Source organism: Gastrolobium bilobum, unplaced genomic scaffold (assembly GCF_033153095.1).
Source record: "Gastrolobium bilobum isolate Gb01-03AN ecotype WA unplaced genomic scaffold, APGP_CSIRO_Gbil_v1 utg26470, whole genome shotgun sequence".
NCBI lineage: Eukaryota > Viridiplantae > Streptophyta > Magnoliopsida > Fabales > Fabaceae > Gastrolobium > Gastrolobium bilobum.
The window spans coordinates 443,266-456,793 of NW_026898999.1; the positions used below are offsets into that span (position 1 = coordinate 443,266).

A 13,528-nucleotide genomic window follows, 5' to 3' on the forward strand; every position below is an offset into this window, starting at 1 on the left:
GCAGAAAAGTCAAAATGTGACTTGCACGTGGTTGGCCCTTACAATTTTTCCTATGCCAAACAAAGATCAATTAAAAACAAAACAAAACATTAGTTGATATTGGTTTGGTGAATGTGACTTGTTATTTATTGATAATATTTCCTATAGATTTTGAACTGTACAAATTAAGAAGAGCCAGGGGGTTTCATACGGTTGCAATGCTTGTGGCGACTGGTTTATATATATATATATATATATATATATATATATGGGTTTTATAATTCTCATTTAACATGAGAATTCAAATTTTTCTATATACCCTTCAATTTCCGTGCTGACATGGGTCCTACATATAATTTTTTCTAACACCTGGGTCCCACATGCTTTTTATCTCTACAACATGAGAATTGAATTCTCATGTAACATGAGAAAATCAAACCCCTATATATATATATATTAGGGATAGGTTATATTATAAATTTCTTTGTTTATAAATTCTTACAAACTATATTATCTTCTCCTAGGAGAACACTAATTACACTATTTTTTCACGGAACACTAATTTTACTATGTTCTCCCGGAAGAAGATAGTGTAATTTATAAAAATTTATCAAAAAAATTTGTAAACGAATCTTTTTCCTGTGTATTAACGGGAATTGAACAGTACCTACTCAAATCTCTCACATTAGATCAATCTTAATGGCTTGGGCGACTGGTTTTTAATTGGCAGGCTTTGTTGATCTCTCTACATTAAGTTTTGAGTAAATATCATTTTTGATCCTCAATAAATTTTACGATATCCGCTTTAGTCCCTAGCAAATAAAAAAGTTATTCGTGATCTTAAGAAATTCAAAATGGATCAATTTAGTTAAAATCGTGGTTTCACAATTCAAAAAAAATCCACATTAGTTTCTCAAAATGACTAAAATGGGTCCATTTTAAATTTCTTAGAGACGACGAATAACCTTTTTATTTGTTAGGGATTAAAGCGGATATCATGAAATTTGATGAGGACCGAAAAGAATATTTACTCTTAAATTTTTTTAGTACAGAAGGTAGGGCAATTAGGGTCAAATCTTTCCAAGATTCCTCATAATTAATCAGCATTATCTAAATTAATTAAAAGAATGCATTAATATAATTTCAACACTAATGGATAACAAATGGTGAAAGACCAAAAGATAAATATCTAGTAAAGAGTGGAGAAGGAGCATATAAATTGAGGGGGCAAATTTGCTAGTGCAAAGTGGCGCATCGGTGCTTCCAATAGCCATGGAACTAAGAGAGTGCTATAGGTTATGGTTTACAATTTGGCGACAATTTGGAAAAAAAAGAAGGAAAGACACAGTCACTAACTGGGGGAGGCTATTTGGTAACAGAATGGGGTTAATTATAAGCAAGGTTGGCTCTTAGGCAAATCCTGGAGTCACCTTGGTATGTGGCGGTACGTGGCTCCCTCATTCATCTTCTATAGTCCTTCTCTCTCTACCACTCACTTTCTTGTTTCTTAGCCAGATTAAATAAAAGCCCTTTTTATTAGTTTTCTCTCCCTTTGTTTCAGAAGTTACTATACACGGTTTAATATTTTTGTTTTTACTTAAATAAAGAATTTCTTTATTACACTTACATAAAAATAAGTAAATTTCACTAAATTTTTCTCTCTTTTTTTTAACAATGGGACTCACTCACTCTTATACAAATGTGACACAAAAAGAATTTCTGCTATAGAAACAAAAATATTTTTTCCTGTTATACAAAAAAATATATATATATATTTTTTCCTAAAACCTTACGACAAACATCTTGTCGTGAAGTAAGGTAAAGTCACTAAATATGCTTCAAAGGGGAACCTGATCAAAAGTATAAAATTGGGAATACAATTATACAAGTTAAAAAAAAAAAAAAAAAAAAAGATCTTCAGGAAATATGATATACCCTTTTTCATCAGATGAGGGATTTTTCAATCTCGTATGTAATAATTATGTTTTTTTATTAAAAATTTAAGTGAATTTGTGGTAAGATTAACTTATGAAAAGTAAAAAATAAAAGTAATGTATGAATTTTTTAAAGAATGTTATATTAAAAATTGATTAAACAGAAATAAACCAAATAAATTTAGATTAGTTTAGTTTAGTACCATTCTTCAATGTAAAAATCAATCTGCTCTTAATGTTAAAAATCAATTGATTAAAAGTCTTTTTTGTTGTTTGGTATGCAAGGTCATGATTCTCCATTTTCACTACTTGATTTGGACAGGAGGCTCATGCTAATGCTCTATAATACTTACGTACGTACCTCACACACACATAACAGATTATGTAAATTGAGAGCTTCTAGGCCTCTCCCAGCTAGCCCAAAGAGCTCCAGGCTCAAAATAAACATGGGCCAGGGCCGAACAGATATTAGAGAAAGAGCTAAACAGTTCTTTAAAAAAAAAATAGCAAAGAATATTTCCAAAATTAAAAAAATAGCAAAGAAAGAGTATAAATTATAAAATGAACTTGGGCTCAGATTTTGGTTGGACCTGAATAGTAAAGGACACAAATACGATTCAAGAAAGAAAAAAGAAAAAGAAAAATCTAAATCATGTATGCTTGTTGCAACCCAACAGATCATAATCTCAATTGATAATATAAAGTACAAGTTTTTAATTCCAAAATCCATTGTCTCCAGGGTCTTCACTCTCTTGTTGTTTTCAGGGCAATTCATGATATGTGAATGGCAGAGGTATCTTCCTGAAAGTTCACATCCATATATGTTCTGAAAACAACAGAACCCTCTGACAATAAAATCTCTGATATATATATCTCTCCCATCATGATACATTGGAGTTAAACTTCCATTTCCAACACTGATTCATCCATCCTTCGAAATGGCAGAGAAGAAAAAGAATATGCAAAACAGAAACACCATGCCAAACGGAGTGGTGATCAAAGTCTATGCAGAATCATCAAGAACTCGCTCAAGTAAAGTATCAGAGGATCCAGTGAAGAAAACTAAGCCACACCCACATTTCAGAATGCTGCAAGCTTCAGGAACACGATGCTATGATCGCAGGGCTCAGCTTCTTGCTTATTCTAGACATCTCAGAAATGAAGGGTCCGAAAAGGTTGGAGTTCAATTGCCACGCAATCAGTCACAGCCTAGAAGCAAGGCAAGTTCTCTCTTTTCTTCTCTGGCAACTACTTGGCTTTCTTCAAATAAAAGGAATGTGTAGGGAAATGGGTGCATGCCATGCATCATATCAACTTTTAGAAATCTTGCAAATTTTAGCAGAAGCGATTATGGTTATCTCAACCGATTCGAATATGCTCGCCTTCTACACAAATGCCACCAAGCTCAAGTACCTGGTGCAGACATGAATGCGTGGAACCCAAAGAGAGCAAAGAAATTACAAGCCGGTCCAAGAAGAGAAAGGGAAGCCGAAACAACTGTTACCCGTTTTTGGTAATATATGAGATCACACATTGTGGATAGTTATGTTTCATGTTATGTTACATTCTGATAATAGTACCCAGAATGGCCTGATTGTGTTTTTTGATTTGGATTTAATGTCCTTTTTTTTTTTTTTTTTCAGAGGAAACTGAAGAACATGTTGAGAAAACTGTCATGCAAAGATATCAAGTGATAAAGAAGATTAAGATCGTGATCTCACGTAGGGCAACAGATAATTTCGATTCCTATGTCCTTTTTTTTTTTCTTGCATCATCTTGAAACTTATCATTTGACTTTGATGTTTGATTATGGTCTCTCTACTCCAATTGTCATTCCCTGTAGCAGAAATCTCAAGCTTAATAATAATGTTGAGTTTATAAATAAAAATAAAAACAAAAACAAAGGTGGTGTAAAAATTGATATTATACACGTTAATGGATGGTTGGAAGACTGGTTCTACTAGATCCGTTATTTTGTACAAACGGTTAGACGTACAGATACTATATATCATCATCAATGTCATGGTAGTTCTTAGTTCAAGATTCGGAAGGTTATAAAAGTGGGAGAGAAAAACGCCCGTCCATATGTTATGTTGTGGATAGATCATTCTTGAACTGATGCAGGACTAGATAGCAAACTAGTAATTTATTGTACAAGCCGTCCCACAATACTTTGAAGGATTAAAAGGACAAATATATTACACATCTCAGAGCCTACCCTTCTACTTGCATACCCTTTTTTTAAAAAAATAAAAATAAAAAATTGGTGAAGTTAATTGTAGAGGGTGATAAACGAGTCAGGTGCCTTTCAGGAGCCTTTGGCTCGGCTCGTGAAGGCCTGAGCTTACATGCTTAATATTGGTTGTTGGAACAAGGCTTGGACTTGTATAAAAGCTCGTTTAGTAAAAAGGCCTCAGGCTCCAATTCAAAAGCTCGGCCTTGGAGCCTCTCAGGCTGGCCTAGTATATTAATTTTTATTTTTATTTATATTTTTATACTATTTATAATAGCCCTCTCTCTCCTCTCAATCCATTTCACCTCGATTTTATTAGTTAAACAGACTTTTTAAATGATATGATTTTGTTCTATAGTATGCTGTTTGGATATATATTGAATTTATGAATATTTATGGAATTACTAGTGTTGTTGATTGTATATTCTGTTTGGATAAAGTTTTGTTGTCTTATTCTTTTCTAACATGCTAACACGCTAAATCAGGCTTTTATTTTTTGTAAATAAAGTAGGTCACAGGCCGATAATTATATTCGTAACAGGTAACAGGCTTGGTAAGGCCGACACATTTAAACACAGGCTTAACCTTTTAAGACCAAAGCTCGGCTCGGCTCGGCTCATCCCGTTAACATCCCTAGTTAGTTGCATACCTTAGGAGTTAGGAGGTATGGATTTATGTGTTGCAGGTAATATTTCGTAGTCGAGACTTCTCTTTGGCATCTAATTAATCATGGTGGAACCAAGAATATTCTCAATATAAATTGTTTCGTTCTATCTACTTGACTATTGGTCATCATTTAACTAAAAATAGTATAAATAAAAATGGACGGCCTAATTTGGGCTATTGCCCTAGCAACCACCAAAATAAAAAATGGACGGCCTAATGATTAATGAATAGTGATGTCTCATGGCGCAGGCTAAAGCTGTACCCGATGTTCTCAATTCAACTATCTTAACGGATTCGATGAATTTCATGGGTATCCCCATTGATCCATCAGCGTCACAGACGGTGCAAGGGGAAGAAATAATTGTTTTTTTTTTATAGCCGAAATAATTGTTGTTAATAGCCTCACATTCTTGAGAAAAAATAAATGCTCTAATGTCTCTCTCATGTTATATGAAATAAATTATATCTTACACACATAAAAATATGTGAAGCTCATACGTTTTTTTCTTTTTTCTTCACATGTGCTCACATAAACCCCACATACTTTTACGTATATGTAAAAAATAATTTTATCTCTTATAATATGACAAACATCACACCCAAAGATAAAACACTACTCTTATACTAAGGGATCTAAATATCTGTCTGATCCAAAAAATAACAAAAATACTAAGAGCCAGCATATTTATTTTATTGAGTATCAATAGCTTCAAAAGCACTCGTTATGTTATGAGCAAAACTATTTCCTTTTACACTTCTTGCGAGCTAGGATTGCAAATAGCCAATAGTGTTGGGTTTTATTGCAGACTAAAAATTGTCGGAGAGAACGAAAAAACATTATAAACTTGTGCCCTTATAGTATTGGAAAATAGTTGTATCATGTTATAGGAAATTGTGGGATTCACATTGGTTGTGTCTATAGCATGACACAACCAATTTCTTACAACATGATATAATTATTTCTCTATATTTCCACACTTTCCGCCACTCAGTTTATCCCACCAACGACAGAAAACATAAAACCAACCAATCATTACATCTCGTTTAAGATTTGAATAAGCAAGGTCAAAATGAAAGTAGAAAAAGAAGCAAATATAAAATAAAATAAAATAAAAAAGTTCAGGGAGTATGTACACAAAAATTGCTTACTAATGAAAGTAATATGTACAAATACCAAGGTATCCAACTCTTACTACGACAGTTCCCAGAGGTTTAGCCTATAAATTCTTTCAATGGTTAACCAGGGCAACCTTTGGCAGCTTGACGTTGATAATTTAGCTTGCTACCACAGACACATCATCATTGAGTAATTAGATAACACCTCGACCATAATTCTCAGATATGATATTCAAGCCTAGTGTATAACTTAGTTCACTGTAGTGCCATATCAATTGTTAGATCCAAAGCAGTGCTTAAAAAATTGAATAAGTTACAAGCAAGCAAAATTGAAAGAAAGGGTTTGACTCTGAAATACAGGCTTCAACACGACCAACAATTGCTACAACAGACCAACTCCAGCAACTTGAAGACTGAACATTGGAGATACTTTAAATCCAATGAACAACAGATCTGTCATCAAGAGCAAAAGAATAAGCCCGTGAAGAAGATAAAATCAACGCATGCAACAATGATTTGAATAAATGAAATATGCCACTTGAGAATTCCACCACAGACGGGTTAGAAAGGTTTCTCTCCTCTTATTTCAGAAATTATTTATCGGCATGACTATTTGCCACCAAATAAGAATGACACCACACCTGAACCCCACCCGAACCCCACCCAACTCAAGGCATGTGCATCATATGTGCATCCAATACTACTGAAACTAAAAGCATCTTAGAAATTTTGTCTCCATCCAAAAGATGACATTAGTTATGAGTGCAAATTCTTAAAAGGATGGACAGCAATGACAATGGCTTTTGATATGAATTCAGGTACAACAAGGCAACATAATGATATAGTATGTAACAATCTTTACCTTCATTATGTTTCATAGTTGGCGATGACAAGTTTAGCCCCTTCTTCTGGGAATATAAGGAGATGCAAAGCCAGAAGACTGGGAAAGTGGCCTTTGGACAAATGTATGGTTTAAGAGTTGAGCAGCAGTGGGACGATCTTCTGGATTAACTTTTAGACATTGCAGGATGAAATCTCGAGCATCTATCGAAAGAGAATCAGGCACAGGAGGTGGTTCACCTTTTCCAATTCTAAACAACGCCTGCATCTGTTGTCAGAAGAGATTCATCAAAACTTACAAGTCAAAAACAGCAGTAATGCAATGTTCCACACACACACATACATATATATATATATATATATATATATAGAGAGAGAGAGAGAGATTGGAAATAAAAGCAGAATTGAAATTGTGACTTGAGACAAAAGTGGGCACACAATACGGTAAAAAGGATAAAGTCGGGTTGTATGACAACCCCTACTATGAGCTGGAAATGGTAATGCTAGTGAAAGTGGTAATAACGAGATACATACGCATTCCAAATGAGAGTACGGAATTTTGCCTGTTAACATCTCCAATACAGTGCATCCCAGACTCCATATATCAGCTGGAAGCCCATAACCTTTATTCTTTCCTTTTACAACCTGCATATTACAGCAGTACAGCATAATAATCACTAGCTATACTATTGAGAAATCAGAAAATGATACATCAAAAAATGAAACAGTAACAAATTCTTGAAACAAACAAGAATAACTACAACACCGCTATCACTAATTATATCCATCAATTCATTACAAATGGGACAATGGAAAAGAAAAAAGGAGTTCAGTACAATAGAGTAGGCTGATTCAGAAGATGACCTTGTAATTTACTCAATGAAACCCAGAAAACTTCTTGTGATTATAAATTTATGCTTTGCTATATGTATAGAACAAGAGGGCGAGCCTAGAGTACTGATAAAGCTACTCTTTTGTGACTAAAAGGTTAAAGGTTCGAATCCAATAAATCTCTTTTCAAATATGCAAGGGTGAGGCTGCGTACAAAGATTGCCTTCGCCCCACCGTCGTTAGTGGTGGTTTAATAGGAAGTGATTTTATATGTATAGAACAATGTATTATATTACATCTTGATGTCCATGCAACACTCCAGCGTTACATTCTTTCAGCTTTTCTAATAACCGTGTTACAAAAGTGATACATAAGCCATTGTTGCATAATCGATTTTGTATGGTAGGATTTCCATATGAAACAATAATATTCTTAGAGTCTAGATGAGACCCCCAATAACATCATAGATGAGCAAAAGCAAGCATTTAGACCAGTAGCATGTTAAGTCCATACAGCTTCTGGTAGCTGTATGACAATTTAATTTCATTCAATAGGTGTCAGGTCCATGGCTAAACAAAAGCATAAAACTCAAGAAAAGATAATTCTCTTCAGAAGAGAAGATTGAAGGAAAACCTCCGGGGCCATCCAGAATGCAGTTCCCTTGCAAGATTTAACATCATTCAATTTGATCGCCTGAAAAGCAATAGGCATAAAGCAATATTAGAAAACGGAAATGATAAGCAATTGAAGATTGTTCAGATACCTGTAATTGAAATAAAATTACAACAGAAACAAATGAAAGAGGAGCATAAACTAATAAAGATCACCTTTGCCAATCCAAAATCTGCAAGCTTGACATATCCATTGGCATCCACCAAAATATTTGCACATTTAATATCCCTTCAATTAGGGGGAAAATAATTAGATTATATTTACAAAAATTGCTCGTGACATTACACAAGCGATGCAGAAATACAGAAATTGTGATCTTAACCCGAAGAGAAAACTCTGCATTTCAATTTCCAAAACTGAAACCCTTATATGACAAGTATGTTTATGCGATTTCAAGTTCCAAGGACAAGTGGAAATAACTCTACAGCTAGAGCTTAAATACTTTTTTTCGCGGGGAGGGGGGGGGGGGGGGGGGCTATCACCTTTCCTTTTGGATTTGGCAAATCATTCAACCTCTTAAACTAGTCTACTACTAATGAAAAGGATTTTCCTTTTGGAGAAAATTCACATCCAGCAAAAGTTTGAAGTAATCAATCACTGAAAATACATAACAAGTCCTCCACAAATACTAGAATACGAATCAGCATTAAAGGGTATTTATTTGAGGCAAGAAAAGGATAACAAGGATGATACTCCCTGGTATACTTTTCTTCTTTCCACTCCTCTCTTCTATGGCCAAATATATGGAACCCTTCACAGTCCTCAGAAATATGTAAAAAGTATTCCAGGCAATGAAAATGAAGAGATGTTTGCCCAAAGGAACGCAGTCTAATAACAAGAATAAAAAGAAACACGAATACTGCAAAAATCATTTCAGTAAAATATTGATAAAGCAAATAAGACACAGCAAGTGGAAGTTTCTTTGATGCAATGAAAGCAAGAACCACACACATGGCTCTTGTCTGAGACTACCAGAAAGCCAGAAGTCGTCTATATCACAGAAGAAAGCAAACAAATATATAAATAAATTCTGGGGTCACCTGTGAACAATATTTCGATCATGAAGATACTTTAGACCATGCAAAATCTGTCTTGTATAGGAGGATACTTGGGAATCTCGAAGTTTATACTGCCGGTAGAGGTTTGCAAGGGAACCTTTGGTTACAAGCTCAAGAAAGATATACAGGTTTGATTCATCCTGCAACAAACAACAAGCAGAGTGTAAAGTACAAACTACCATTCGCACAAGGCAGTAGTTATAGGATAAAATAACAAGCCTTACAAAAACAAATAGATTGAGAGGAGCTAAACTTGTTTTTAGCTGACAAAATCTGGCCAAAACACCACAGCATAACTAAGGAAAATAATTGACGGATCCCACAGTATTCAAATGTTTTGCCATGCAACATATAATCTAATGTTGATTCCTGCTTTCATATGCTACCAATTTAAAATTGACCAGTTCCTAGCTTCACAGAGTACATCACACTACACAGCACAGTGTTTAAATTTTCGTCCCTTTGTATTGCAGTCAGGTACACAACACCCTGGCAGTTGAACCAAATGCAGGAAAAGTAATTTCATTTTGAAGCATATGCTCTATTCTGTTAGATGAAAAAACTCTCCCACCCAGAATAAAGTTTAGAATGATACTAACTTATCATTGGAACATCCCAAAATATTACAAAAATGATTTAGTTCCTGGTGGTCTGATATTTCTTTTACATTCTTAGTTATTGCAGTTTGTGGATCCTTTGTGATAAAAATATCAGGCTACATTCATGGCCTATCATGACATCATTTAAATATAAAATGTCATGCAAATACTCTCATTTTTAACTCAGAGGGGAGGCATTATCAAACACAATTCTAATCCCAACCCAATCTACAAATTTTCCACTATACTGAAAGCCTCCAGTAACATGTTTCAGATGCATAAGGACCTATTACATTTAACATAATCTGTGATGGAAACTTTCAACATGGATTCAACAACAATGATAAACAAGAAATTTCTATTTGAATATACATGGACGAGAAGACAAGAGATGATCAGATGAAAAGTACCATTTCAGTCCCAATGTATTTAACTATATTCTCATGTTCAAACTGACTCAAGAGCTCAATCTCCTGAAAGGGAGGAAAAAGAAGCAGAGTGAGAGAAAAGAAATATAGTGGGGAAAATATTAAGGAGAAAGTAAATAGGCCAGTAGATTTAATCTCCATTCAAAAAATTTATCAGATATTGTTAGATATAAAACCATTCATGTGCCCTCATCCAAAAACTTAAGCTTTTAGGATAGTTAGTTCATAATACAGTATCAAAGCCTCTATGACCATAAATAAAAGTTAAATTTCAGCACAAGGTAATGTGGACTTGTGCAGTGTCCATGGTTCAAGCCTAAAGGGATCTTGCATGAAAAGGTATGATAGATATAAAATTATTCAAGTTCTTTCAACTAATAGCTTCAGCCTCTGAGATAACTTATTCATGATAAATTTAGCACAAGACAACATAATATTCGGTGAGAACACTTTATTTTCTTTTCGGCAAAAAGGATTTTCATTAATAGAAAGGTAAAGTATGACAAAAATTATAAAGCAATCGAAAGAGAAAGCCTGTCTAACCTGCTCCAGTTGATAGATACTTTGCTTTCCCTGACTCCCTTGATCAAGCAGCGAAACTTCTTTTACAGCAAAAAAGTTTCCATCTCTACAGTGGTAATCAGACATTTGAAAAAAAACTAGTTAGCACTTAAGTAGCTTTAAAAGGAAAAGAAAAAGAAAAACCTAGCCGTTAGCATTAACATAACAAGTACAAACATCAAACCCCAAAATCTTCAATTTATTTAGAGCTTTGCACAGAATCAGATCCAAAAAATTGAAGCATTTTGAATAGAAGACATTAGATGATAATTTCACAGAGTGGCTAAATGAACAACTTAATTTCACCATTCAATTAAGGGGAAACACAAGATTATTCATATAATGCTTGCATCGCCTAGATTTCCCAATCAGGATGAGCTATAGAGCAAATACATAATGGCATTTGAGAAACCAAAACCATTTTTAGCAGTCATAGACTGATAACAGTTTACCCAAACCCAATACACAGGCTGCACATTATAGGAAATCCTAGGCCGTAAAGAATGGCCAAAGGTTTGAAAGAATCTAGAGTATTTAGAAAAGAAAAAATTAAAACCAATAGCAAGGTCAGACCCTTTGAAACATCAAACCAGACAACCAAAGACAAAAAGGAATGAGCCCAAGACATGCAACAAAGGGATGTTATAGCCATTCTTTCTTTCTTTTTCAGCAAAATGTTGACCAAAAATACAAAAGGGTTCAAAATTTCTTTTGCTCCTACTCTGTCCCAAAATTTTACTGTTATAAAAGGGAAGGAAATGAAATGATTGACCATATTATCTAAAGTGCGAAAATATTTTCCAACAACCTTAGTTATGTTTCAATATACAAAATAAAAATTTCAGAGCTATTAGTTCAACAAACATTGGCCTCTTGGATTCAACGAGCTCATTCCACTTCTTATTCTACTCACTGTGACAATTAGCTACTATTTATTTTGAAAATAGTATTTCAGACGATAATTGTTAGTTAAATATAAACAAGAATATTTCTCCATCCTCTTTTCCATTAGACAGATACCTTGACATTCATAATAGCAGTGCAGAGCCCTTTCTATTTTTATTTTCAATATCCAAACCCACCCAGCAATATTCTTAAACTAACCTTCCCAAAAACCTAAAACTAGCATTCCATACCATAGTATCATAACTAATAACTACCTTCTCCCATTAAAGGAAAACAATAACATCACACAATTAAAAAAGTAAATAAACAAGGGTTATTGTGGTAATAACAGAAACGAGAGAGGACAACTGAAAAGCATTAAACCACTTACTCAGAAATTCCTTCATAAACAGAGCCAAAGGAACCACGCCCCAAAAGCTCACCCTTTTGCCAGCTGCCGGGGGTAATAATACGCTTGATTCTCGTGTTAGGAGATATATTATTGGACCTAGGATCCGTGGTAGTGCTTGAGGAATCATCTTCGTTTGACGTAGTGAAACCCGAAAGATCACTAACAATATCCGCAATCCTTGCTGCATTTTCCTCCTCTTCTCTCTTCAATCTAACCCCACCAACTCCCCCTTCTTCTTCTTCTTCTTCTTCTCCTTTTTTTTCCTTCTCTTCACGATCATCATCATCATCATCTGAAGCACTCAACACCCCGTAATTTTCCTTTCCTCCTTCCCCTCCCGGAGCAAAATCCCTCAAAAGGTCCCACGTGGAGCACGTGTTATCGACGACCGAAACCCTAATCCCCGGAGGCGGCTTAAGCATCGGAGGCCGAACCCCCTTGATACCGCCGCCGCAGCCGCCGCTGCCGGCGGTGCAGCAACCACTGGTCTCAGGAACGGTACACTCATCAAAAACCCTAACCGTCGGAACCTTATCTTCACACTCTGCTACTCCTATTTCCTCTTTCTCACGTGCTTCATCCAAATCGTTGAGCTTAAGCCTCGGCAAAATATCCGACGAAGACCGAACCTTCATGGCCTCCCACGCCGCCGCCGGGATGGAGAAATCCTCCGGCCCGGAGAGCCCAAGGCTCCGGCAAATCCGGTCGAATTCCCCCTCGACTCCTTCGATTCGGAAGCTAGTCCGGTCGTAGAAATCCATGGATCGGGTGTAGAGCGGCGCGGCGGAGGCGGAACCGGAGGAGTCCATCGACGACGACGACGGCAAAGCTCCGGCGTCGTAGTTGGAGTACTTTACGGCATTGCGACGCTCGAGCTTCGGTTGTTTTCTTCGGGTCTTCTTCGGGTCCATGCCCTTATCTTGCTTTCTATGACCGAAAATTCGAGGTATGTGATTCATGGCCAACTAAATCCATCTAAAACGCTGCCGGAAGTTTGGGGAAAAAAGTGCTTTTTCTAAACGGGAAAAGAAAAGCTTGGAGATCAAGTTGTAGTTACGAGCACAGAACACTAAAAAAGAGTTTAGAAAGAAAAGCAAGTGAACAAAGAAAGACCGCAACCCCATTGGTAAACGCAGCCGTAAGAGAGAGACAGAAAACGCGGTGCCACGTGTACTTGTTTGTTTATTTTATTTTTTTCTGTTTTAACTTTGTTTGTCCGCGAAAACATTAATGTTATTTTGTTTTTGTTTCAAAAAAATTTACAATGATTTTATTTAAATTTTTCAATGATAAGCTATTGCCATTAATGAGTAG

The 13,528-nt window shown here is 35.4% G+C and overlaps 1 protein-coding gene across 1 annotated transcript; it reads right to left on the bottom strand.

The window, feature by feature from the left end:
• Positions 1 to 5,897: 5,897 nt before the first annotated feature.
• On the bottom strand, positions 5,898 to 13,309 carry LOC133286157 (mitogen-activated protein kinase kinase kinase 1-like). Its single transcript, XM_061483529.1, has 9 exons — positions 12,194 to 13,309; positions 10,900 to 10,984; positions 10,339 to 10,401; positions 9,312 to 9,469; positions 8,427 to 8,499; positions 8,233 to 8,292; positions 7,303 to 7,413; positions 6,791 to 7,036; positions 5,898 to 6,381 (listed from the first exon to the last, which is right to left on the bottom strand). The coding sequence occupies exons 1-8, from the start codon at positions 13,171 to 13,173 to the stop codon at positions 6,824 to 6,826; spliced, it is 1,743 nt and encodes a 580-aa protein (XP_061339513.1). The 5' UTR covers positions 13,174 to 13,309; the 3' UTR covers positions 5,898 to 6,381; positions 6,791 to 6,823.
• Between the last annotated feature and the right edge of the window lie 219 nt (positions 13,310 to 13,528).

Bases quoted from the DNA above. Each gene is read 5' to 3' on its own strand.
- LOC133286157 (XM_061483529.1), bottom strand. From the start codon at position 13,173: ATGAATCACATACCTCGAATTTTCGGTCATAGAAAGCAAGATAAGGGC. The intron at 10,402-10,899 runs GTTAGACAGGCT...CCTCCCTTTCAG, and splicing joins GTATCTATCAACTGGAGCAG to GAGATTGAGCTCTTGAGTCA. The intron at 8,500-9,311 runs GTGACCCCAGAA...CCCTAATTGAAG, and splicing joins GATCGAAATATTGTTCACAG to GGATATTAAATGTGCAAATA.